This window comes from Pieris brassicae, chromosome 3, assembly GCF_905147105.1.
Source record: "Pieris brassicae chromosome 3, ilPieBrab1.1, whole genome shotgun sequence".
Lineage (NCBI taxonomy): Eukaryota > Metazoa > Arthropoda > Insecta > Lepidoptera > Pieridae > Pieris > Pieris brassicae.
In genome coordinates this window covers 3,228,867-3,256,682 of record NC_059667.1, presented here as the reverse complement: position 1 = coordinate 3,256,682, position 27,816 = coordinate 3,228,867, and the positions used below count along the sequence as shown (strand labels likewise).

Genomic DNA, 27,816 nt, shown 5'->3' with positions numbered 1-27,816 from the left:
TTTTTATATAATGGCAATAGCTTCAACTTTATGCCAGTTTCAAGTAAAAATTATATGACTTTAAAAGTATTATTTCTTTAATAGGTGACATTTGATAATTAACATATGGCAGTGGCACATATTTCATCTGTCACTGTCATGAACAGCTGCCTATTTCAGTTTACAAAATACAAATAATTAATTTTAACATTAAAATGAATGAGGAAATAGACGAATATGATATTTATCACCAAGATTTTACAACTGCATCGGAATGGGAAGTGTTTATAGCTAGACTAGAGGAAGTAATGCAGGAGTGGCATTTACCTACATCAAAACTTGCGAAACAGTTTAGCGACTACACAAAGAAATGGTTAACTAAGACGGAAGATATTAAACTACATGGCTTAGATTTTAGATTGACTTATCATGCTTTAGAACCTCTAAAAGGCTGTGAAGAGACTGATAATACCGATGATCATAGCATACTAAAAGATATACAAAACGGTTTATGGGGTTCCACAACAAAGTTTATGGATGACACCGATGGAAGTGCCTTTCCTGTTTCAAATTGGTTTGGCCTAAAACGATATCTAATGCTCTGTCCTCGATCGCCTCTTGTAGAAGGAAGTGTTATTAAGTTAGTTATGAGTTCTGTAAATATTGCTTTTACGAATGTTGACTGTGGTGTGCCCTTTTTCGTTAAAATAAGAGACCATTGGCAGCATACATACTTAGGTATTTATGAAGACACTGATTTTAAAGTATTCTTTGACACAATTCACTTAGAACGAATTTCTAACCAGTGCTCTCACCTTAGTGGTCTTGTTGGTCTGTTTAAGTCAAAAATCTCTTCTCCTATACCACTGGATGCTGTTGTTATTTCAGTAAAATTCTCATATGAACTAAAATATTCTGATACTTTTGCATGGAGACAAAGATTATTATCAAATGAATTTTTGTCAATTGATGGATTTGATGTTAAGAAACTGATAGACATTCCATTTGGCTTGGAAAGTAGTCCTATTCAGAGTGCTCTTCTTAATGCTATATGGCCACAGTTTAGAGAGAGTGCCATAGTTGATTCGTCTACCTTTTCTGACATTGACCCTTTAATGGCGCCAACTTGGACTATAACAATAAAAATTCATAATAATATTCGAGGTCAGTTATCAGACACGATAGAAAGGGTTATGCAATTACTAGAAAACAACCAGTTGATCATGGATGTACTAGGTTTGAGTAAAAGCTTAGGCATAGTAAATCCATTGCACAAAATAACTGAAGCTCCCATCACAATATCAAAACTGGTTAAAGCAGCAATGAGACAAAACACTTCAGTTGGAGAGTTTAAAGGTCCTATAGCAGATGATTTGTTGATGACTATGTTGTATTATGTGTTTCCGGATGCAGTGGCCAGTAATTCATATCCCTATCCTGATCAATTGGAAGTTGAGAACAAACATGTAAGTTTTTCATCAAATCTTAATCCTATTAGTTATGTCATATATATATATATGGAAAACAGATTATACTGTGAATTAGCTTATTTTTTCTATATAATATTATTTAAAATTAAGTTGACTATCTGACATATTTTTTAAGTAAGTAGTTTAATTAAATTGAGTAAAAAAGTTAACTACATTTAACAAATTAATTTTAACATAAAAATAATATTTTGATTCTAATTTGGCTTCAGGAAAACGGTGAGACAAGGCTCTGTAGTTATGTAAAAGCAAGTCCTGTAGATGGCTTGGTTTGGAGACTGTCTGTAACAGCAGCGAGTCTAATATCAGCTGGAGGACTGCCTTATCTTGCCCATTTATGGTATGAGTTTACCCAAGAACTGCAATATAGATGGGAGCATAGAATACTTATTCTGGGGTAAGTAGCTAATTCTAAACTATGTACTATATCTATAATATTATTCATATATCATGTTATAATAAACAAATTATTCTTTAGCATTATGATTGTTCAATAAGAGCTTTTATGTTATTAGTGGGATTAATAAGTACAATGTTAAATTATAGCAAAAAGTCCAAAGTAAAGAATTTATTTACAATTATAAACTCAATAATTATTAACAGATTTCTTATATATAGCACCATTTTGGATCTGCTTCTAGATGTTATAAAAATAACACTATATATACATTTTAATTATCTTATAATAAAATATTCTATAATTTTCACATGACAAACAACAACATATCTACAACAGTCCTTAGCTATGCAGTAAAAGTATTAATAACTTTAATTACACATAAATCCTATTTCTTTTGCAGCAATTATATGTGTTTAATATTTAATAAGTACTCAATGTATAATATGTACAAGTTGAACCGATTGAAACTGATACACCTCAAACTAGTCCCTTTTCTCACTTATTCCGACACTTAAATGCATCCCATGTTAAATCTTCACTTGATTCCTGATCATGAGCCTCGCAGGTGTGACAGTGAGTGCGGCGGCGTGGGCGAATATGTGCTTCGTGCTTGCATCGGGATTTGCAGGCTCTTCTTGGCGGTATATAGTTGTCATACCGCTCTATATCTCCCAACGCCGTGCTATTCGTTCGCTATAATGGTACGAGGCCGCCCCGCGTTGTAGGATTTCGTGCCATATAAATGTCCATGTCATGATCGGTCCAGTTGTCAGAAGTATCACAGTAGCCTAAGCCGAGAGAACCAACGCTATATCGGCTGGCTGGTCGTGATCGCGATCTAGGTCTCCTTCTAGACCCAGCCGTGCCACTCGTAGCCCCGCCAGCAGCGCCGCTTAGTGACAGACGTGATGCTCTTTCTGACGCCGCTCCTAACGACTGGCGAGACTGCCGAAGATCTGTAAACAAGTAGCTGTCATGAAAAAGTACTTTGATGCATTATTAATGCAATAGTCTATACAATTTGTATTTATTATGAAAGACAAAGCAGGAAACGATAGGAAAATATAGTCTTACCGGTTCTCGATCCTAACATGCTTCCAGGATATCCAGGCGGGCCGTAGCGGGCAGACTGTGAATAACTATGTTGTGATTGACCATCTGCCAGTGACCGCGCCCGTCCTGGTCGGCCTTGTAAAGGCTCTGGAACAGCTGGTTCAGTGAAAGAGCGTGCACGCGGAATAGATCGTGCACTATAAGCCGATACTTGGTCCCACTCACGCTGTTTTCCAAACGCCCCAATTGTTGTCAATGAAGATAGTGGACCATTAGGACTTGGTGTACCGGTAAGACCCCCACAGCATGGATTCGGCATTTTCTCTGGTGGCTGAGTGTGTAGGCGATGAATTGTTCTCGATCTTCTACGTGATGCAGCCGCGAAAATAAGAACTGCTACTACGATAGTCCCGCATATAGCAGCACTCGCTGCTATAGTAATTTTGTCCATATTGGTTGCTGCAGCGGACACTGTGCGAACTTCTCTGCATTGCGAATATGGTACCGTCTCTGGACTGACGTGTACTTCCTCCAAGGAAATGACGCAAACGACGATACATTCCTGTAAAATAGATAAAAAATTTAGCCTCTGTAACATTTTTGGTAATTTTTCGGAATAAGTAACAAGTACCTGCGATGGAACATTTTTAATTTTAAATTCCCTTTCGCTCGCTTCTAGTGGTGGTCCTTGCTTAAAACTTTTGTCTCCAAATAATCTATATACAACGCGGAATCCCAAAATATTGGCTACATCAGAATCCCACTGAATAATTACAGAGTTATCCTGCCTGTATGCATTCTTAACAATAACTTCATTTGAATCGTCTATTTTTGTTTTCTGTTGTGAAAAATTCATTATTAATGGTGGTCTTTGATTGGGAGCGTGGCGCCAGGATGGTGCCGCAGTTCTTAATGATGGTATTGACGTAGTTTTAGTAGTGGTTGTGCTTGGTGTTGTTGGTAGGCTAGACGTCTCGTTTTTGATGTAACTAACAGTTGTTGAGCTTATCGGTATAGTACTTGTTGATTGCGTCGTAGTTGACGTGGTTGTTGTTGACGTTGTCGTACGGAGTTCTGCAACCTTTTTTGTAGTTGTTGGTTGTGATTCCATGAATGACACCGTATCTTGATCGCAAATAAGTTCATTTGGTTCAAAGCTATAAAATCCGCGTTCACGAAAGTGTGAAGGATAGCCGCAAAATTGAGGATTTCTTTCGCGAGATGTAACCTGAAGTTCGCCGTTACGAATCCATTCGATTATCCATCTAAGACGACAGTCACAATTTAAAAAGCGCCCACCTAGACTGAGACCTCGTAACGTATGATTCAGATGAGATAAAGCCTTTTCTGGGACAGTCGGAAGTGGGTTACCGTCTAGAGCCAATAAAGTTATTAATGGATTCATTAAAAATGCATTTGTTGGCAACTTGTTTAATAGGTTGAAACCGATATCTAAAACTCGTAACTCAGTCAAAGTTGCTATGGCTTCAGTAGGAAACTCCGGCAACAGATTGTTTAGAAGACTGAGAGAGCTTAACGTGTTTTTTATACCAAAAAATGCGTCCTTTCTTAAGTTAACTAACAAGTTTCTCTCAAGATTTAATGCCGTTAAAGATTCTAGACCCTCAAAGCTCTTAATTCCATCAGGACCGGGCAATTCTCGGATTCCATTCTGGGAAAGATCAAGGAACGCCAAATTCTTAAGACCCCGAATACATTCTGGTACTGATTTTTGTCTAGTGCCTTTTAGATTAAGATTTTTCAGTGATGTTTCGATTCCAGCTAAAGCGTAGGGCGCTAATGTCACATTATTGTCTGAAACTTTTAATGTAGTCAATTCTTGAAGTGTAAAGAAAGCGTTATCTTTAATGTAGGTTATTCTATTCTTTGATATGTCCAGAAGTGAAAGACTTTTCAATATTCCGAAAGCTTTTGTTGGGACCTCTGTAAGTTCGTTATCCTGAAGATTGAGGTTTTTCAGAAATTGGCCCTGCCCTCTGAAAGCATTTTCTCCAATTCTCTTGATTTTACAACTAGATATTTGTAAATTATGTATTGCGAGATTAATAAACAAATCGTCCGTTAGTTCGGTAACAGTGGAATTATTAATATAAAGTAGGTCTATAGTGATTTTACGTGCGCTGGAGTTTAAAGCGAACAGTAGAGCTGGAAAATCCACCTGAAAGTAAAGAAAACAAATTAACCAGGGCTTAAAGAAACATTAATTCTGGAAATATCTCAAGGTACCTAATTGTTACAATAAGCAAGTTGTCACGTTAATAATACAAGTAATTTTACAATTTAAAGTTTGACGATGAGGTGGTTATAGAGCTGTAAAAAAAGAGAAACTAGAAAAGTCATAATTACGAAATAAAATAAAGTTCGTGTAGACAAGTCAATTGTATTGGCGTGGCTTACGGCGCAATAAATTAAATTGAAAAATTAAAAAGTTTAGTTTACCGAAGATTATTCACGCTTACTTACTAAAAAAAACCAAGTACATGAGCCGGCAACGAATTTTGGCTCCTAGATTGGCAGAGTTCAGTATTTAATAAATGAAGATAAAATTTACCTGATCACACTGCACTGACAGTTGTCTCGCTAAGTTGTAAGCGCATACGCATGTGTCCTGCAAGGCTGGCGTTTCCTTCCACGGGCACTGTCCTTGCCCTCGTGCACCAAGTGTGACCAACAGCACCGTTACTGTCCATACTTTAATACGCTGGCTAATGCGTCTTTCCTGAAAGCAAGGAAAGGAACTATTAAGCATTTGATTTCGTTGAATTCTTAATACTGTTACGAGCTAGGGGATCGGATAGGAAATGCCGTAGATTTATTCAAGGGTTTATTTCTTGGTAAATCAATGAGAAATTTATGGGCACAAATTAATTGCAGAGATGCACTAATAACACACAAAAACACAGTCACTAATTACTTCACTTATGCACACTTCACACAGTACTTTATCACTTGTATTCACTTTATCGCTTCGGTGTTTCTCTCTTGTTATCGCATTCCAAACTAAAGGACTAGTCGCGTTTCGGCTCGCTTATATATCCCTGGGAATAATTCTAAACAATATTCGAGAACTTTCTAGGCGGGCTTGCTACTGAGTAGCGATTGCACAATTCTAGAACGTCCGCACTCTTTGTCTCTTTCGCACGTTGCTCCGTCCTTGTCGTACGGCGTTCTAGAGTGCTCGTCTAGTTTCGAGAAAGTTCTGATCTTCTCTCTCTCTCTCTCGTATCATTTCGTCCTTGTCTCACACCTAGAAAGTTCGGTCTACAATATTCCTTCATCAAAGGGGTATAACGCCTGAAAACTGCACCAATCAACTACACATGTTCTGAAACTGACTGAAAAAAGGTTTCAGCTTCCTGAAAACTAGGGTAACATTATGGAAATTACAATTTTCTAATATGTGATTGACCCTCTCCTGAAACGGTCAGAAATCATATAACAGCCTGCTGAAAAGTTCTCTAAGTAGTGGAAAAACCTAGAAACACTGTAGTCGACCCGTCTTCGTAACAATACCTTATTTTCTTAATAAAACATTGTTCTTCTGAATATTTTTATATCCCATTTAAAAATACCTGTTTTAAGACTGTTATTTTATAAAAAGAAAACCACTAGTTCTTGATTGATGATTCACTTGGTCCAGGTGTTTGATTTTATTAATCAGTTTCATTGGTGAGTCTACTTTCTAATCGTATTATCCTTTTTTAATATTTGCTTTCACTTAACTTCCGTAACCATGGGTACTTCTTATCACAATTCTGCTCAGACGTCTAGTGTAATAATGCATTGTATGGTGCATATAATGAGCTGTAATCAAGCGATGCATAGACCGTTGGAGAGAAGTGTATCGTAGGTTAAGCAGCCCGGAAAACTGGCTTTCCCTCACCGTAATGTTGGGTAAATATACGTACGTGTCGGGTGCTCAACGGACCATATGAACAATTTAGTACTATTTTATATAATGGCGTCAATTAAAGAAATTTTAACGAACAATATAAAATATGTTTGTTTTTTATGTACATTGTGGCTTCTGGTTTTTTACGTGCAAAAAGAAATCGATAGTAAAACAATAAGTTTCATTCTGTATCTAGTTAAAGTTTGTTAATAGGAACATTCCTGGTTAGAACTAATTTATTAATTTTAAGTGAGACGTTATTATAAAAATTGAGAAAACTTATATAATAATAATTAATGCAATGGCGCTACAATCTTATGTTGGTCTTGTCCTCAGTTTCTTTGATCATTTTTATTTCAAAGGCAAGAAGGTGATCAGTTTGGATTTTCGGATTTGAAAATTACCTTACAATGTTTTGCTTAACCATACAAGTAAGTACTAGATGCGCAAATATACAGAAGGTCTGTTGGTGCACAGTCGGTCATCAGTCTTAAAATATTTATTTTGTATTGTTTAAACGTATTATTTTCCACTCTCCACCACTCTCTTATTTCTATTAGAAGCCAGTTCAGGAACTTATTATTACAAATTATATTAAAGACATTATTATCATTATTTAAATCGAAAAAATAAGGGCGGGAATATCTCATCATAACTTCTAGCGGCTTCTTATGTATATTATTTGGTAGTAATTACCAATTGTTTAACATAATTAATGTGAAAGTTTAATTACTACATTATACATTTCTTTGGCCTCATAGTATAACTGCTTGTGACCGTAACACTGGCCTATTTCGACGAGTTAGCATTTCGCTGTTAACGGTAAACGCAAGTCGACAAGATGTTTAGGTGATCGAATCACTTTCGCGTGGCCTTTGGTTTCAAACCAGTTTGTGTTAAGATTTTCTTCTCAATAGCACATTATACGTGAGTCTTGGAAACGTTTGAAATTTTAATCATCTAGTGGCGTTAATTCTGATGATGCTATGAGCTTTAGATTCTAGAACGCGTCAATACCTAGCGCTTATGTTGGAATATTTGTCGTTACTTATACACATATTCGTGAATCTTACCCTAATTCTTAGAAAAGTGTGTGAAGTTGCTGGACCTCTATTTGCATAATTCCGTAGTCAAATTGTATAACTTTTCAGAGTTTCAGAAAATACACATGATTGTTTAATACGTGTTTTATAAACCGCGTGTTGTTGACATTAAAGTAACGAATGTTTGTGAAGTGAAATCGATAAGCAGTAATTTCATATCAACTTAAAACCTTCTAACTTTAATGAAAATGAAAATCTTATTAATTTTATGGTTTATGAGCTAATATAACTTAAATTGATTTCACTTTTACTATTAAAACCCAAGAATGCACAAATAGAAACAATTTAATGTCAGTACTTATATTTAACTAATAAATATGGATAATATTCGGTCCTATTAAACAAAACCAGTGACGCTACAACCCTTGGTCTTGGCCTTAGATTTCTGTCTCGTCATGATTTTTTCTAATAAGCAAGTAATGCCAGACAGACGCCGACTTTTTGCGTCTTAAGCATGCCAGATTCCTCATGATGTTTTCCTTCACCGTACGAGCGAGTGCTAAACTCTCAAGGCCTTCAACGTTGAGATTTCAAGTACATTGAAGCTATTAAACGCTGCTTATGTCGTGTATACAGCACAGTTCGGGTGAAGTAGTCACAATTTAACAAACAATATATTATTTCAAATTAGATTTTTCTTTTAATTTTCAATGTTTTCGAAGCTTTGAGTCACGTTTCTTCTAAGAGATCTTCTTGCGAAATCGGCTTATAACTTTTAATTGATTCCTTTTATCACGGACTGTCATCATCTTTAGATATTTTTAGAAAATAATTCTGTTGTCTTTTACTGGTTATAATTAATTATTTGTGTATATTTTTGCATGACAAGAACTATAGACAACTTTTGGAAATAAAGGACGAACAGTTGTTCGTTGGGACAGTATAATAACGTTCGAAAATTACGCATTTTCATAGAAATCCAAAAGCTCTTCAATTCAAATATTTTATTCTCTATATGTTTTACAATTAAGATACAAATTAATATAGTTGTTTTGCTATTAATCGACTTCAAAAATAGGAGTCCTTCCTTTCCTAATTATGTAGGAATGCTCCTTTAGTTTTCAGTTCCGATGTATAGTTTTCTCCGTCCATCGTAAATGAAATATGAACTATCTGAAACTCACGCCGCGTTAAAGTTTATCACAACACGTTATAAAAAGTAGTTCGATTTCACGCCGAGAGATGGTGCTGGCTGTACAATAAATCGCAGTAGCGTTGTACTTATCTTACTTGATAAAGCTTGAATAGCATTCAGAAATTTTATCCTTTCCCAGGACCAAACGGGGGATGATGATCGGTTTTATCACGCGTCTGCGTGACGTCCGTCGCCGATTGTTACGCTTGGACGGGCTAAAAACTTTCTGACCCCAATTTTAACCTTTATATATCATTTAGTAATTAACAAAAGATTAGTATCTATAACGAAATGTTATTTTAGGAATATGAATTATATAGAATTTATAGTATTGACGTTGTTTTTACTTTCTTATTATTATCAATCATTTTAAATAATGTAAGTGGTATATAGATTAAATTTATGAATATTATTAAAATTAACGAGATTACTGGGAGATTTCTGGGCTTTGGCATAAATTATAAACCTGCCTTCACAGCTGGCCCAAAAAAAAGTCATAAATAAAACACGCGAAGGTCTCCTCCGCATTGGTATCAGACCTATCAGTCTTCATACTGTTTAAATTAAAAGCTACAGATAATAAATAAAAAAGGTCGTAAAAGTTCATATGAATGGGAACACTAAACTGTAGCTGTAGTTTACGTTGATGACAACGTGACTCGAATAGATTTTATCGTATCGCTAAACAATACGATTTGCGTTGTATTTTCTTTGTCGATCTTGATTAAAGCCACAATACGACTTTCAACAAAGGATTTCATGTTTATATGGATTAGTACGTGAAAATATCTATACATTTTGTGCATATCTATGCTGTATATTAGAAAATATATTCATGCAAGGAACTAGGGTTTTCTACATACATTATTAATCACTATATATAAATAAGTATATCATATGTTTTTCATATCAAAATGAATAAGTTATAATCACGCGGAAGTTAAAACCTTATTCCCAATATATTGCAGGGTTCAAAGAACGGTCCAAAGACATTACAAGATTACGGTAGTAAGGCGTGAGGAATTTAAGAAATATCCGTGATTTGTTCTGGATTGTCAGCAGTAGCGATTTCTAACCGTGAATTTATCCCGTTAGGGGGCGCTGACGCGTATGGACGTTGCAACATCTATTTTATTTTTACACTAGCGGTCCCAATAGACGTCCTGTCTTAAGTATGAATATTTATTTCGAATTTGTATAACTAACTAAAGATGCTTTATGATATACAACATTCTTTGTTTGTTTTTCTGGCGAGTATATAATTAGTTTTGTTGGTATTCCGACACGAGAACAGGCGACATATAACTAGCCATATGTAAACCATGGATTTTCAAGATTAATGCCACAAACAATTACTGACTGTAGTATATGTATTTTATCAATATGAAATCTCCGATCGGAGCATTTGTTTAAAATCATATTCAATTTTTTTACATCCTCTTCGAAATTTGCAGCACGCAATCTGCCATTGTTATGTCAAACACCATAAGGTTACATGAAAATCGTTTTAATTGTAAAAACACTATGCACTGAAAATAAAATTTGGTATCGTAAAAGTATTGATTATTTAATATGGTGGTTAAGTATTCTTAAATTTTCTAATTTTCGGCGCTATTTTCTTTCATAAGAACCTTCGCCTGACAATAACAAACACAACAAAAAAGAGAATTACCAAAATCGATACAGCCGTTTACGCGTAATGTCGTGACCAAAGGAAATAGGGATTCAGTTATATATATATATATATATATATGTTTCTCTTTATGCTGAAGAAAAACTTGCTCGGTTTTAAAGGAAAGCATTGTGACGAAAATGCATGTTGTATCAAAATTAAAATGTTTTAGACTTGGCTTTCGAATTATGTTACTTTGATTTATGTCTTATTCAGTGCTTATGGAGCCTACTAAGAGATATTTTTTGGAAATCCAACCGCTAAGAGGACTAAAGTGTACTCTTAAAGGTTGTATGAAACTTCGTTGTATGTGTATGTTCAAGTTTCTGTTGGATCTGGATGGGGTCAGAAATTGCGTTGAATAGGTCGATAGAATTGCTCTGGTGTATTTTGGAGTCGGTTTTATTAAAAAAAAATGACAGAACGTAAACGAAGCGACAAGCGACGCAAGCGCAGCCACATTCCACAATCAATAGCTTAGTACTTTTCTATGGTGATTACCAACATTAAGACCAACATTAAGACTTGTATAAAAATTAATCTTATGTTTAAATTAATTAAAAAATCTTGTATAATATAGAAAGTGAAATGTGCTTATCTGTTTCAATGTTTCTAATGTTAATTATAACTTTCTTTTTATTAAGATAATTAATTTGGAAAATATCTTCTCAGCTTTATCAACGGACTTATTAAAAAAAGCTTATATTTGTGATATTGTTGGAATTTGATATTTGAGAGTTTGTTTAGGCTTCGAAGCATGTTGTTTTTATGTTCCTAAAAATTGCGATGATCCTTTAAATGAGGGAACAGTCCTAGTCATCAAAATTGGCCCCTTTATTTTTTGCTCCTGCAACTAACTTAAATTATATATAATATAAAACAATTATACTAAAGATATAGCCAAAGATGGAATACATAATGTATACAAAAAGGCTGAAATATTTACGTAATTTAGAAAGGAAAATCAATTTGTTTTGTTTATAGCTGACGGCTATTTGCATTTTGAATAAATTTCTATTACATAAGTACTTATTGATGTCTTTCTGTCAAACGTTTAGAAGAAGATACTAATTTTGTATCGTAATTCCTCGGGTGCATGCCATAAATATTTAACAAATTTGGACTCCATTTATACTCTAAAGACGTGCAAGCAGTATCAAGTTCAGTAACATCGTATGTCAGTTGTAGTACTACGCAATAATAAGTTTGTACAGTTTTTTCAGGATATTCAAAGAATGTCTTGAGTGCCAATGCCAGCTAATTATGAACTAATGAGTCGGTAACTTAGAGAAGCGCGCCTGTCCGGAAAAAAAGTTGTGGTGTAATTATTTTGTAATAAAAGAAAAACCAATTGGGATCCGGATAAACGTAATTATCTCCGGATAAGCATTAATTTAATATTTAAAAATATTAATTACGACAAATTTTGTAAAGTATAATTGTTATAAACAGGTATTTCCGCTGGTCAAATATTTCGTTATATGCGGATTTGAAACAGTGGTTGGCTTGATTATCAGTAATTATCAGAATAATGCCTGGGTTTAAAAAAACGACTCGTTACCGTTACTAGTCGTAATTCGAATACATTTGACAATCCTTCATTAAACTAAACTGATGGTGAGAAAATTGAAATTACACCATGACTATATATATTAACTATATACTATATTAATTAACTGACTTAAATAAAGGATACTCCATCAGTTCGACCTACGAAACTTTATGTTCCATTTTTCCAAAGAAATTATGTTATTAACATTGTCAAAGTCGAATTCGATGATTTTAAAATTCATTTAGTTAGTATATGTTCTATTTGTTGGATGTTTACGGTTATTTGAACAGTATTTATTGTTGGCAACCCTTTTACTAATCAACCGCTAATCGACAAGTCTGATCGTGATGTTATTTATTAATTCCTGCTGTACATTACATTACAAAATATTCCGTTATTGCCACATTGATTTGCAATACGCGGCTAGACAAGCTTTAAGACTAAGGTGCCTAAAGGTTTTGCGTGCAGGAGTAATGCTTAGCGGTGAAGCTCGACTACAAATCTACGTTTTCTTATTCTGGTATAAATGGACTTGAACACGTCATATAAAACTATTCACTGTTCATATGAATTATGAAGACTTACACAATATCCATACTAATCTAATTATACTAAAAAGAAAAGAAAAATTAGTAGCCAAAAATTCGTACACATTAAGAGTTGCTGACGTTTGACGCAACTGCGCTTCGCAACGTCTTCAACGTTCACGCGTTTGGTGTGCTGACAATAAATTATATATTTGTGTGTTATTTGTTAAATTACTTTTATTTATGTGTATTGTTGTTGTTGCTTTGTATTATTTATTTTTTGTGTCATGTTACTTTTAAGAGTGTAAAGTTTTGTTATAGTTATATAACCATATTGTTTTGGGCGAACCGTAAATTTGATATTATTTACTTAAAATAACGTTTGAGTGGGAGTGACTAACTCATATTAAACACGCGACTTCTACTAAATTGTAAAGATAATGCCTGCGGGAAGTAAATGTAAGAGATTACATACAAAATTTTGCTGGTTTCGGTGGAGCCTGCTGCATTTCTTTCATATTCCCAGTCGATAAAAATACGAAGATCTATACAAATTTGTGCTGGCTTAGTCCAACCACAAATTAACAGTTTTAGAAAAAAATTAGGGTTGTTTGGTTAATTAATTGTCCTGTGAGTGAATAAAGTGAAGTTTTCCAATGAAACAGTGATTCCAGTCAACTTTTACTATCTGCCTACGTGGCCAGCTTTTAGTTCTTCACTATTAAAATCAGATTTCGGGGACAATTATGGATTGTGAACGGGTTAACGAGTATTTTACCAAACCAACGTAGATCCCTATGGAGTCTCTCTTTGATTCCAAGAGATCCACCTGGACCAATAGGAGTCAATTATGCAGATACCTTTCTAGTCTATCTTTGTATTTATTGCATTGAAAACGGTTTGATAATTGCATAGAGATGAATATGGCGTTCCTACAACATGGTGGAAGGATCCTCGACCAGGATATCCACCAGCTGGCTTCGGGTCGTTTCTATATCCTTTGCGGCCGGAATAACTTCTTCGATAGCGCGGGTTTAGGTTATGACGTCATCGCAGTGATTTGTCAGCACAGATTGTTAGTGTCGCTACACTAAAATAAAACATAATTGGTACGTTGAATAAAAGTTATGACTATGTAAATGTAGGAGTTTGTGTTAGTTAACAATTAAGGTCAAAGTTTAAGTTTGTTTCTAGGGTATATAAGTAGGTTGTTCGAATACACTGAATACATTTTCCGGTTTATATTGTGTTACATGACCTTCATTTCAAATTTAATATGACGGAGGGTTTTTTAATTTAATTGGTATATTTGGTAAGAAAAAATATTCAGGATCGACGAACGATTCTGAAGTCATATGACATCACAGAAATATTCCTAAACAACATGATTACTGTCTCATGTTTTGCGTAATGCAGGGTGTGACTCTCATCCATGAGGTCGTAGGTTTGATTCCTGTTGTGCATCAATGGACTTTGTATGTGCACATTTAGCACTCGCTTTTACGGCGAAAGAAAACCTTTTTAGTCGGCGGCGTCTGTCAGGCAGAGAAGACAACAACATGATCACGAAACAGATACAAAAATGAAGACCAAAAGTCCGAAATGGTTATTTTATGTCACCAAATATTCACACACATTTTTGATGAGGCCTAATATAATATAGTCAAGAAAGTCCCTACCAACCTGCTTAAATCCTCTTCCTAGTCTTGGAAAAGATTGAAGGGGTTTAGGTATTTTTGTTATGAAATTTCGACTGAAAGGTTTTTACAACTGTTTGGCGAACATACATAAGAAATAAAGCATTTAATAAAAAGTTAGTATTCCATCGGTATATCGAAAAGACGTTCTGTTTTGCAGCAGGGTAAGGGAAGAGGACTCCGCTGCTTTAAGCCTTGTAAAGGTTAATGAAACATTCAGAGTCTGTATTTACTATAGAGAGCGTATTGTACGAATTACCGAAAATACTTAGGAAACGTGATTGTAAATTGTATCTTACAAGTAGAATGAGCGCGCATTCTGTTTGTAAAAGCGATGCGTGTAAAAAGTGTAACATGCGCTGAAGCGTTAATGATGGAGTAGCAAATTCTCGCATTTGTCCCCACTATTCATGATATATTAACCATAAAACATAATTCAAACCTATAACTGACGATTACAGATAATGCAATGCTTTAGACAGAAGAGTTGGTGGATATGGCAGGTGTTCTACAATTTTATAGCCAGTTTGTAAGTCATATCAAGAAACATAAATAGGCTAAACAGTAAAACACAGTATTTAAACTAAATTTTAACTTAAACCTTATTAAATGAATTATGAAGTAGATTACGATATTTGATATGAAATGTGTTATATTATTTTCTTTAAAAAACCTCTCAAACCCTAGTTAGCGACTAGACAGCCTTGCACGTGGTGATTTGTATATGTTTATAGGTTTGTTTGAATTAATAAATTGTAAAGACATTAAACAGAAATTCACTCTTACGACAGCACAAGTGAACAATTCATTTGTTTATGCCACTAAGGAATATATATATACAATATGGTAGCATTCTGAAATATATTCGAGCAATGGCCTAGTGGGTTGCAAATCTCATCTCTGACGAGTTCAGAGACTACTTTCGATTCCCGGCTGTGCACCAATTGTCTTTACGTCTATGTGCGTATCACACGCTCGTAATGTGACGAAAAACGCGAGGAAATCTTAGACACAAAAAGTCGACGGCGTGTGTCAGGCACAGAAGGCTGGTCACCTTTTTGTCTTATATAACATGGATGGATATATCATGGATGAACAAGAGAATGTTTCGTGTCAAATCTCTACGAGAATTAATTATTAAAACTTAGGCTAAGATCGATCTAAGCGATTTCCATACGTCAAAAATGTATTCGATTTCGATATACGGGGTCATACACTTAGCACATTTAGTTATATATAAAATAAAATAAATAAATCAATGGCGCTACAACCTTTTTAGGTCTTCGCCTCAGGTTTCTGTATCTGTTTCAGGATCATTTGTTAAACTAATAGGCAAGTAGGTGATCAGCCTTCTGTGCCTGACGCACGCCGTAAACTTTTTGGGTTTAAGGCAAGCCGGTTTCCTCACGATGTCTTCCTTCACCGTTCGAGCTAATGTTAAATGCGTACATAGAAAGAAAATCCATTGGTGCACAGCCGGGGCTCGAACCTACGACCTCAGGGATGAGAGACGCACGCTGAAGCCACTAGGCCAACACTGCTCTTAGTTATACATAGCTGATATATAAAGTCGAGACTCTAAGTGTTGCCATGAGTAATTCTAAAGAAAATTTCCCAGGTTTTACACTCGGGCGCTCATCTGACCTCGATAGCGAAGAGTGCGTGACAAATTGTACTTACATTTTTAAATTACCTACAATATTTGTCTTTTTGTAATAAAATGCCGTTAGACACCTTAACTAATACACTAATTTTCTTAATAAAAGGTTCTAGTAAAAGCAGTAATAATATTTAATGAATATAATTTAAATTCAAAGCAGTTGTTCGGATTAATAATCAATGAAGAAATTTGACGAATATATGATCCTAATCCTTGGGATTGATTTTCTCCAGTTCAAATAATTTGTATAACTCAAAACTTGGCGATTAAAAAGAGTTGCGGAGAGTTTCTTGCCAGTTCTACTTGACCGCTCTACGCCCTTGACTTGCGAACTGATAGTGAATGTAAATTTAGAATCAATTTAACATCTTTTCTGTTGACGTTCATAAGTTAACTTGGTTTCCTGAATGAAGTTATTTTGAGTTTGTTTTTCAATACCTGCAGCTGAGTTTCAGTATCGGACGAGGCAGAATACGAAGTTCCACCCGTATCACCTCGACGTCCGTTGTTGTACTACTGAGCGTTTTTGAGGCAGTTTTTGCCGCGTACCACCATTATGTGGAGCCCACTGCCCACTGAAGTATTTCCGAATCAATTCAACTTCGAGGGATCTTCAAGATAAGAGCATACCCATACTTAAAAGGCGGGCAACGCATTTAAGACCCCTCTGGCATTGAGTGACCATAGTAACACATCAGGTGAGCCTCCTGCCCGTTGTCTCCCTGTACTATAAAAAAGAGTACGAGTGTTCGCAACAAATTTCGTAGTCTCAAACTGATTTTTTTAACCTGTCTTTTCGAACAAAAGAATGCGGGAAACTCTGAGTAACCTACTGACATACCACATATGGTATGTCATTCTTTGAGAATTTCACTATTAACGCGGAGACAAGCGAGTTTTTGAATATTAAGATGTTTGGAGGATGCAATAATAGTTCACTGAAATGATGTAAAATTGTGTAAAGAATCTTATTAGCAACTTTAACATAATAAAAATAAAATATAAAATTATTTTTGTATGACCTCAGACGTAATAAAGTTATTTTAGATTTGGATATATTCGTTAAATTATCGAAAATTTGATATTTGTTACTTGCGGGTTTTTATAATTATTTTATTTAATGACGAGTACTATACAGCAATAAGTATAGCACTTGCGTGACAGATGGATTAAAAAGACCCTTGGAATGGCCCAGTAGAAGAAAAAAGTGAGGACCCCGACCTCGGAGGGAAGATGGACTTAAAGGGATAGCTGAGAAGGTGGCGAGGATGAGAGACAAGTGCATGAATGCCTTGACTCCGCCAAAGCTTGTGTATTAATGTCATGTAATCCTAATTATGTAGTACTCGAAAATAGATTTTTTTTTGTATTATTATAATTTCTCTTGCGTATTCCAAAGACGTTCCAATATTATATAATCAATTATGAATAAACATTATTTATGTGAGGCAAGTAGATACAAATATTTCCGTAACACACGTAACCAGGCTTGGACCTGTCTAGCTATTGTATGTAAATCGATTTCTAATCGCCGATGCAAATGACTAAAATGATGTCACATTTCACTTCTCATGAGAGGCGCATCAGTAGAAAATAACTTTCTTTCATGCACATGTTATACGATTTTCGAAAACATAACTTTCAAGTGATTTGTCGAGTTCCGTCATATCATCCGTGGGGAAACCGGCATGCTTAAAACTCAAAAAGACTGCGCGAGTCAGGCTAACGGCTGTGCAACTACTTTAGAAAAACAAATGATAACAAAACAGATACATAAATCTGAAGTCCAGATGTCGGAAACGAAGTACTGTAGTAAAGATGTTGATTTTGATGCGGTTAGCTGAGTTTGCAAACGTTTATCTATGTAAACAACGAGTGTAAGATATTAATATTATTATATTATAATATACAACTAAGGGCGGTATTTAGAGTCGAGACTTTGTGCTAAGTGTGACTTCCGTATGTCAAATCCAATAAGTCCCCACTAACATTGACATATGTATATTTAATTACAAAAAACGCAGCGTTGGGCAGTCCCCAGTGTTGGGGCAACGAAATATGATTTACTCACTGTGTTTCTTTAACAATTTCCTAGTAATTTCTTCCTAAAACCTAGCATTACGTTTCTTACATTAACAATTCAAATTTTAATATGTAAAATTATGTATGTTTATTGGTTGGTAGCTTGGTGTTTTACAAACGCTAAACGAATGATAACCTTAATTAACTTACGACGAGATTTTATTAAACGTAAAAGGTCATCCTCATGGCCTATTAGAAGCTTAGTTAGCCCTTCAAATGCACCAAAGACGAATTGGTCCGGATGAACCATTAATCTTACAGTGGGTGTGAACATCTGAGAAAGATAAATGAAGTCTATATTTTCTTCCTTCGTCTCAAATTAGTATCATAGATATATAAGTAGCTTTTTATGTTATGAAGTAAAAGTGTGCTCGCGCGTAATTGGGTTACATAGTTTTTAATGTAAGCTCATTAAAAACATTGCAACATTCACTTACATGAGAAAATATATTAATACATTACGCTCATTAATAAAAAGGACAACAGCAGGCAAGAAATAGAAGACTTATTTGATAAAATTTGTAATCTTATCTTAAATATAATAAAAAAAATACATTTATATGTGTTCTATTATGTATTGACCAAGTTCAGATGAGACCCGTTTCTTTCATTGTAAAGTAAATTAAAAAAAATATATATTTAATTGGTCAGTTTTTTAATCAAGAAAATGGTTTTTGTTTAAAACTCAATTAACTTCAATTAACGGCGAATTTATGTAATATTTTTATTAACGTATCCGTATCAACTCGTCAATGTTCCTAATGAAGAAATAGTGGTTTCGTTAGCGTGCGCATATAGTAATGAACGGAAATCGCCTTGAACGGAAATTGTTTCTATAGATGTTTGTTAGTGTAAAGTAAGTTTTGTATGGCTATATTTGGCATTTTAAAGTTACATGGAAATATCGCGTTACCATAGTTACCATTTTTTTTAACCATGGTAACTAATGGTCATTATTTTTAAACGTATAACCAAATAGCTTACGAATGTTATTTTATTCACTGTTGGGTCCAATTTAAACAAAATTATCAAATGTTTACGATATATTTAAAAGATAGGAGTTTGGAAACCTGGTTATTCATATCACAGGTTCTTACCTAGTTTGTAAACCACTCTCCCATTACCTTCTTAACTGTAATCGTATACTATGAAATTACTATAAAGTTAACGATTATCAAGTAATAAAAGGAGTAGTTTTAGACAGGCTACTTCGAATTAATTTGCGATATTTGTTTTAAAATCAGTGTTGTTAGCCATAGTCATTTTGTATGATGATTTGTTATTTTAAAAGGGTACCTCTCGGCCTACACCTCTATCTTCTTTGTCGATGAGTAGGGATGTCTGCCTATTTAAATTTAATGACGTGAAATAAGTGATACCTGTATCTTATATTCCATAAGAAACATTTTGTTATTGTTTGTTGCAAGTATTATATGGGAGAAATAAAGCAATTATTATTATTAAAAATATATATATAAAGTATTCAATAAGGTAGTCATATTGGCAGGAATTTTACACGAGAGCAGTGATGTCGGATACAAAATATTTTTTATCCTACCCTCATTTAAAAACAAAAGACAACAGTGAACTAATTTAGAATGATTAGCTTGAAAATGTGTTATACGCCCATTCGTTGTTAACAGTTAGATGAACCATTGTCTTTTATAGGGAAGTGAAATTTGCAAAAAAAAACTACACTTGACAATGAGAATACGTTATAGACTTTTTGCTTTAATATTCAGATGTCAAAATGCATGACGTGATTGATATATTCTATTCCACCTAAAAGAAAGTTTTGTTCCTATATTTCTTTTTAGAAAATAGTTCTTTCTAAATATCCGTAGCTCTAAAGTTGACAGCCTTGACGTGTGAAATTTAAAACGTTTTTGACTAAATTTGTGTTTTAGAAATATATATTTCAAACCGAATAAATTAATATATTTGTTAATATAGAATGGAAATAATCTAAATATAGTGTATTTAAAAACATATTGTTAAGCTATTTTACTTACCATATGGTAAATTAATATCATTTGATTTATTATTAAATTATTTATTTATTTTAATTGTTATAGTTAATTCTCCATATTGCTGCACAATACATGGAAAGTCTCTAAATCTGGGATACGTGTTTGGTTTATAACCTGGTTTTATCAATAAATAAAATTATTAATACGCACAATTAAGTAAAAAAGTTACTAAGCATTGGCGTATAAGCTACAATGTTCAATTTTCAATATATTTATTTAGCTTCTGGTTTTACCACGAAACAATTAAAAACTTTGCGTGCGTAATGTCATTAATGCTTTAAGCTGTGCTGATACTGTACTGTAACCGTAATTTTTAAAACAACCAAAATCTTTTATTATTGCAATATACTTGAATTTAATTATAAAATTAAAATTATACTTAATACTTAAAAATATCAATAAATAGTCTTCTCCAAGTAATAATTAAAAAGTTACCATTTTATCGAACTCCAGAAAATCGTCACTTATTAATCACTGTGTTCACACACTACTGTATTTCTACTTATCACCGTTTTGTCATTGTTTGCACATTCTATCACTTAACGAGTTCGATAGCGGTACTATGTATTTGCTAGCTCCATGACGTGCACGCCGTGTCCGTTTGCGGGTAACTCTGCGCACGCACAGCTTTCCCCACCAAAGATCTGACCCGATACCTCGTCCACCTCCGGTAAACAAACGGTTCACCGACCGATTAGAAGCTAGGAATCTTAAAGAAACTCTTCTAACGTATCTCCCCGGAATGTCAGTGAATTAGTAATTCACTTCAATAACGGTTTAAGAAGCGTTGGCGCGTATCTGGGTCGCGCCATAACAAGATAATTTTAAATCGTTGAGGTGCATAAAAGGCGCTGGATGCACAGGTTTATGTTGAACTTTCAGTTGCAATAAATTTCATTTTGTAATTACACGATTTGCATACGAAAGAGAAATTTCCCCAAAGCTGTGGTGTATTTTTAACAAAATCTTTTGAGGTCATATATTTATTTCTTCAAATTGCCTCCGCAGTGAAAGTTATAATGATGTTGGTTTTACGTGTATGCTAGCGTGCTTGTTAATAATTGGAATGTGTCTAGTAAATTCATGCTATAAAATAAATGTTGTTTGTTACAGATTGACTGATGGTTCACCGAATGCCAGAACGTGTCTTTTACATCAGAAATTGCAGCTGTTAAATTGTTGTATTAAACGAGCGCTTGAAAATTCCAACACCGGTTTAGGAAATTCCTCTGAAGAGGAATTTTTTGATTGTACAGACGATGAAGATAATGATGAACAAGTAAATGAACCCTGGAATAGACCTGCGGGGAGGTTAAGTCGTCTTGAAGATGCGACGTTGAAAAATGGAGCGCCTCTATACGTTCCGCGTACACAGGTAAGCATATCAGCTGTTGTTTGATTGCAGGTTATTAAAGTAATTTTATAAATAAATCCGTGTCATACATTTCACGGTCATTTAATATCAACACTTACACATTTCTGGCAAAAGAGAAAGTTAATCAAAACTTTCGAAAGTATACTAAGAAAACAAATAAATTAAATAAAAAGTTTTAGTAATTCATATTTAATAAAAAGTTTACATTCCAGGATCCTGCCCCGAAAACCGAAGATCAGTTAGAAGAGGACGCGGAACTAATGGTGCGTTTGGGTGATGACGCAAAAGCTTCAGAACTACGAGCGAGAATGATGAGTGCGTCGCTATTATCCGATATGGAAGCTTTTAAAGCAGCAAATCCGGGTTCAGAACTCTGTGATTTCGTTCGATGGTACTCTCCAAGGGACTGGAAGCCTGACGATGGGGGTAGTTTGGGCGATCGTATGTTATTACCTGGAAATCCATGGCTAGAAGCATGGAGCGTGGCACGGCCAGTATCTGCGGCGAGACAACGAAGATTGTTTGACGAAAGTCGGGAAGCTGAGCAAGTTTTACACTACCTTCGTTCCAGGACAGTAGAAGCGGTGGTAGAGTTGTTGCTACCGGGTATTCTAAGAGCGGGCGCCGCTAAGGCCCAAGCCGAAGGAGCTGTAAGGACGAACTCCAGCGTGGGCGGTCTGGACACGCGTAGGATATTCGAAATTGCTGCTCGAGATCTGTTTGAGGCCGAGCTAGAAGTGTGTAAATCCAAGTGTGTGCGTAAAGTGTTGGGTAATAGTGCTGAAGGGGAACCACTAGATGTCGCGGGTAGAACGAGAATTTTAAATGCGATGGGAGGTTTGCTTCCAGCGCCTTCAAGGAAGGAGTTCACGTTGCGTGTTAAAGACTCTGTGGGGCCACAGGTTATGCGGGCCGCTCTCTCTAATGAGATGACAATTATTGGGGCATTTACTGAGCGAATTGTTTGTCTATAACTTCGCGAAGTTGAGTCAATTTCTAATAGTAATAATATCTCGAGTGCTTCACAGGTGTCGTAGGTCATGTTAAGGGGTCCTTAGGGTGCTTATCTAAATAGCGTTTTTTTTTTCAATATACTTATGCTATGAACACTAGACTGCCTAATCAATTTGTTAAATTTTTATTACGAATATTAAATTTTTTTCATGAAAATACTATTTTCGTAGATAGATTCAAACGTGTTTACTATTATGTTCTCCGTTAATAAGTTTAGGTTAAATTTTATTCGATTATAACAGTATTTTATTGCAATGCCTTTTAAGTACTTTCGTAGGACGCTAGGTAAATGTATAGTTTTTTTTATCTGAAATTCTAAACTAGAGTTGTTATTTACAATGTTTCAAAAGTTTATCCTATTTGACTTAATAAGGAATTGTATTAACTTAGATTAGCGCGATCTTTATCTGTGGGTACTAACTTATCAAAATATTATCTTCTAATCTACTTTAATCAGGATAAAGAAAAATAAGATAATCTATGAATTTTTTAAATGTGGCCAACACTAAAATATGGTATGGTATAATCGAAAAAAAAAATTTACAGCCGCATTTCAAGTAATTAAATATAAAATTGAATTTGTATTCATTTTGTTTCTATCATGCCTTACAACATATTTAAATAAACTCCGTTAAAGGTACTAAAGTAAATATGTTTGTTTATTTAATATTTTATGAATTTAACGTATTATAACAACATACAACAACCCGTTCGCCTAACGTTGCAGATATAGTAAAAAAATATATTTTGAAGGACACTAAAAGCTCCCATCCAAGAATATCATTATAAATCAAAAAGATAAATGTTACTAATTTGTTGGCAATATGTAATATAAAAGTTGTAAATTTTATACAGATCTATAAGTTAAAAATAAATCATGGAATTTTAATATTTTATTATTTCACGATATATAAGGTAAGTGGTATAAATAGTATCCAAGAACAAAGTGACGTCCTCGTAATAAAGATTGTAAGTAGTGTTGTTGGACAGTTAATTATCCTTTTTTAGTAAATTATGTTAGTCTTAAATTACATATTAGTCTTAAGTTAGGCGAGATCGTAACGTTAATCACCGTATATCAGGTTTCGATTCTTTTGTTTGGCAAGGCGGCATTGCCCATCGCCTCATACAGTGGTATGTGTAACTCCACTCTAAGTGTAAGATTCAGAGTCGAAACTTAGATATGAATCCCGTATGACAGAAACGTATGGAATTTTCATCTAAGCTCTTCAAAACCGGGTAAGCTGTACATGTACTAGTCGTAGATTTAAATCGACACGGACATGAAGATGTGATTAGGGCTATAGTGGCTTGTGTGCGCATACTTTTACCGCCGCGCCAGAATCAGTTTGAAGCACATTATTTACCCCCTAAATCCATCTAGGATACAGCATGAACGCAAAACAGAGGATTTGAGGTCACATTTATCGGGAGACGTCCAACCACATCGCTGCTATAGGTACTTTTTATCTACACGAGGAAAATGACCTTGCGGCGGACGGAGATATATCTAACGATGCGTTGCCGTCCTTTTAGGGAAAAGTAGACATATATTTATAATTCAATAAGTTTGTTATATTAGAAACAGGATAAACTATGCGTTTACTAATAATTTTAAATAAAAATACGTTTAATATTATTGTTATTTCGAAATAACTGTACCTATTCGCGTGCATTTATAAATGTGAATATAATTATTACGTACTGGAATTATTATTCTTCTGTAGCCTTCTAAAGAAGTAACATAAGAATTTAGCAATTTCGCATCGTTGGTACATAGTTTTTGTTATAAAATTTACTTTACTTAGATCGTAATCCTAATCGTGATCGTAAATTTTCGAAATAGGATACCTTAGTTACATAAATAGCTAGATAACTATGTATAATTAGTATTCCTCCGGTTTTAGATCATTTACACGTTTTTTAAAATTCGATGATTTTTCGAATGTCCTATGTTTCCAATAAAAGCTAGAGGATGCCTGACGCATGCGCGTCACGCGTGCCGAGATGATCGGGAATCGGGATAACGCTCAGTGGCGCGCCGAATCGCCTCTTTGCACGTTCTATACGCCAAAATCATTAAAAACACCGTTTTGTATTAATAATTCCTAATAAATCTGGTGTGTATCAATATTCGTCATATTTCGATACGTTGTTTGTGATTCGTTGAGATCAATTGTGACAAATCGGTGGGCAATTTCCAATTATGATTTTCGTGTTACTGTGAAGTACCTAGATTTATACCTGATTCGTGCTTACCAATGTGGTTTTGAATTCGAGGAAAATGGATGTCATGTCTAGAGCACACGTGAGTATGATTTTACTATATTTAAGTAAAATTAATTTCAATATTTCTATGTGAAGATTTGTCAAATTTAATTTAGCTATTTAAGACGAACACAACACTATCCGCTATACGAAATCGATTGTACAGGCATTACAGAAACGTCTAATGTATTTGATATTTCTTAGACGAATGAGAATTTAATTCTTCTCCGCCTGTTGATTTAACTTTAGGAGGTACTTTTAAAGCGAAGTTCCTCTATTCATCAATTTAGTTCTAGACATGTCAAGGTCCTAAACGAGAAGTCTATCGTGATAATGTTATCGATTTTACACGTCAAAATAAACAAAAATTGATGTAGAGTAAATCTTATTATCGTACTGTGCGATAAAACTGTGGCGATTTTTATAGTAGATTTATTTGACGGCAAACGTTTTGCCATTAAATATTACACAGACTCATCCAGTAGTAATATTGCTATTAAAAAAGGGGTCGAATGTAAGGGTAGGGTGATAGTTTGCTTTGATTATATATAAAAAAATATTTATAGTTTTGTAATTGCTTGAAGGGCGAAACAGGCTTACATGTATTTTTTAATGCCAAATCGTGCTCTTCTATATAACTTTTAATTCTTGCTCTTCTATGTAGTCTTACCTGCAAAAGTATCTTTATTTACAAAAGTTTCATAGATTTAAATCAGCTAAGTCTGACGAACGCAATTATAATGTTAGTAGTTGAATGTATTGTATCAGGACCGAGTAGTCTTCAAAGATTTAAGAATTATTAAAGAGTTTAACTTTTAATATAAATATCACTGCAGCAGCTGAGTTGGTCGCAAAGGAAATACGATACGTAAATATACTATTTATCTGTTCTATAGCTTGTCGGGGTTGGAGTTATAATCAATAAAACCCTGTAAATTATATAGAGGCTTTTATAGGAGTCTCAGAACGCATAGCAATGATGAATTTGAAGTTACCAGGATACACAGATTTATGGTATATTATATTAATTTACTCATCTAGAGAAAGATCAGATCAAAAAACTATAGACACATTTTACCTCGAGCTAAACAAAAATATCGAAAAACACGCTTATAAAAATCTAATAAGACTACAATGGCCAAATCGGATGTGGAACGAAGTGGCCCAGTGGTGGCTATATTATATTATTATTATTATAGCTTGTCGGAGTTCTAGGAAGCGAAAGAGTTTGACGTCAGGTACTTGACAAATACTTGAAAATATTTCTTGAAATACCTCTATAAAAAAATAGTTTGTACTAATTGAACTGAATATAGTATTTTCAAATATTCTTACATCCTATTCAATAACTAAGGTTATTTTAAGACATAGATGCCCTCTTTACCCGATCGTCTGTTAAAAATAATTCTAACAACGAAAAATAAGTCGTGATGCTCCATGATTTTTATTTATATAGACATCGGGGAAAACGAGAAACGTTATTCGAACACATCCATATGAAAGAGATGCATATTTTATACCGTACGAGGTACCGCACACCTGAGTAAGCATTCTCACAGAATCGTATAAATTATTGAAGTGGACAGCACGTATCTGGAGATCAGTGGAGCGTCACAGCCTTACCCGTTTTCATACTCTGTTTCTGTTATGTATTTTCTGACTCAGGTGAAAAACTTATACGACAAATCCAACTTACGTGGGGTGTTCAATAAATAGTGATAATGCGAATCTTGGGTAAAAACGTGGCTAGCCCAGACTAATGTTTCTATCTAATGATAACAATAATTAAAAAGCAATTAACTCTCTTTCGTTCAAATAGTGTCGATGGGTGTCTGGTCTGTGGGTGATGTCGGAAAATAAAATAAAATTTAACAAAAACGAAAATTGCGTCATACCGATCACTTTTTATTGAACACTCCTAGTACATAGATATAATAATTCAAACATTAATAAACAACTGAAAGTACATTTAAGGAATATTATATTATATAAATATAATTTACAATTTCTTTTACTTATTTTTTAAAAGTAACAATGTTTTTATTTTATTTATATTTGACCATAAATGTCAAACAATTGCTTTTTTAATTGACAACAATAGCCGCAAGTAACTCCTCACTTGGTGTGTTTAATTACTCGTACACGTTCTATAAACGTCAAATAGCTATTGAATATCAATTCACTTTGACACTGAAGAGAATTGAACATGATTCAACGTTTGCATAATCGTTAGTTCGAATTACGGCTGGTCACCAATACATATTTCGCGTAGGTAATTTAAATGGAACCGACGTGCCTTGGACCAATTAAAAAAGGTTGAGGATTTTACCTATCAAGAAAGAAAACTATTCAACAATTAGGTACAGAATTTTGATTCCAAGAACAAAGGTTATAAAGCCACTGGTGTTTTGGTTTGAATATTTGATTTGATTACAGTTTCTTCATTATATGATCATTAAAATGACCGTTGGCAAACAACATTAAGAAGCTTTTTTCCATAAACATATTCAGAAATGTCCGGATATATTTAAAATATTCAGATACATATTCATACATATACTACACTTTCGTATATCATTATTTCATAATAGAATGACGATCATATCGTTCAAGATTACAAAAGTTATAACAACAAAAGCCTCTGGGACAAAAGACTGGATATCGAGGACGTTGTCTCTTTTATTCATTTAATACTCCATAGCTAGCATTAATTATATTAAACAAAAAACAATTATATTAAAAAGCCAAAGATGGAATACATAATATATTAAACATTTACGGAACTTAGAAGGTAATTTAACAATAAAAAATAATTAATACCTAACTCGCCTCTCGTGTGGGTTACAGGTTATTCAGCTTAGGAAATTAA

At 34.2% G+C, this 27,816-nt stretch overlaps 3 protein-coding genes across 7 annotated transcripts in view; 2 read left to right on the top strand and 1 right to left on the bottom strand.

Moving 5' to 3' along the window:
- Positions 1-145: 145 nt before the first annotated feature.
- Positions 146-23,549, top strand: LOC123706738 (rab3 GTPase-activating protein catalytic subunit). 3 transcript variants are annotated; one of them, XM_045656119.1, is made up of 4 exons: positions 146-1,445; positions 1,679-1,863; positions 21,404-21,665; positions 21,878-23,549. In XM_045656119.1, exons 1-4 carry the CDS (start codon positions 195-197, stop codon positions 22,637-22,639), a joined length of 2,460 nt encoding a protein of 819 aa, XP_045512075.1. In that variant the 5' UTR covers positions 146-194; the 3' UTR covers positions 22,640-23,549. The 3 variants fall into 3 exon arrangements, with proteins under 3 accessions (XP_045512075.1, XP_045512074.1, XP_045512076.1); XM_045656118.1 differs by having other exon boundaries at positions 1,673-1,863; XM_045656120.1 differs by lacking the exons at positions 146-1,445; positions 1,679-1,863 and adding an exon at positions 20,971-21,153.
- Positions 2,071-20,928, bottom strand: LOC123706737 (leucine-rich repeats and immunoglobulin-like domains protein 2). Its single transcript, XM_045656117.1, has 5 exons — positions 20,726-20,928; positions 5,492-5,659; positions 3,551-5,098; positions 2,941-3,481; positions 2,071-2,822 (listed from the first exon to the last, which is right to left on the bottom strand). Exons 1-5 carry the CDS (start codon positions 20,726-20,728, stop codon positions 2,560-2,562), a joined length of 2,523 nt encoding a protein of 840 aa, XP_045512073.1. The 5' UTR covers positions 20,729-20,928; the 3' UTR covers positions 2,071-2,559.
- Positions 23,550-24,715: 1,166 nt separating the features above from the next.
- Positions 24,716-27,816, top strand: part of LOC123706713 (myrosinase 1-like) — a 32,898-nt gene continuing 29,797 nt past the window's right edge. For all 3 annotated transcript variants that reach the window (XR_006753418.1, XR_006753419.1, XM_045656076.1), the window contains exon 1: positions 24,716-24,987. The gene's annotated coding sequence lies outside the window, so the exon portion shown is untranslated. The remainder of the gene's footprint in view (positions 24,988-27,816) is intronic.

Bases quoted from the DNA above. Each gene is read 5' to 3' on its own strand.
- LOC123706737 (XM_045656117.1), bottom strand. The intron at 3,482-3,550 runs GTACTTGTTACT...TCTATTTTACAG, and splicing joins TTAAAAATGTTCCATCGCAG to GAATGTATCGTCGTTTGCGT. The intron at 2,823-2,940 runs GTAAGACTATAT...ACTTGTTTACAG, and splicing joins CATGTTAGGATCGAGAACCG to ATCTTCGGCAGTCTCGCCAG.
- LOC123706738 (XM_045656118.1), top strand. From the start codon at position 195: ATGAATGAGGAAATAGACGAATATGATATTTATCACCAAGATTTTACA. The intron at 1,864-21,403 runs GTAAGTAGCTAA...TGTTTGTTACAG, and splicing joins CATAGAATACTTATTCTGGG to ATTGACTGATGGTTCACCGA. The intron at 21,666-21,877 runs GTAAGCATATCA...TTTACATTCCAG, and splicing joins TATACGTTCCGCGTACACAG to GATCCTGCCCCGAAAACCGA.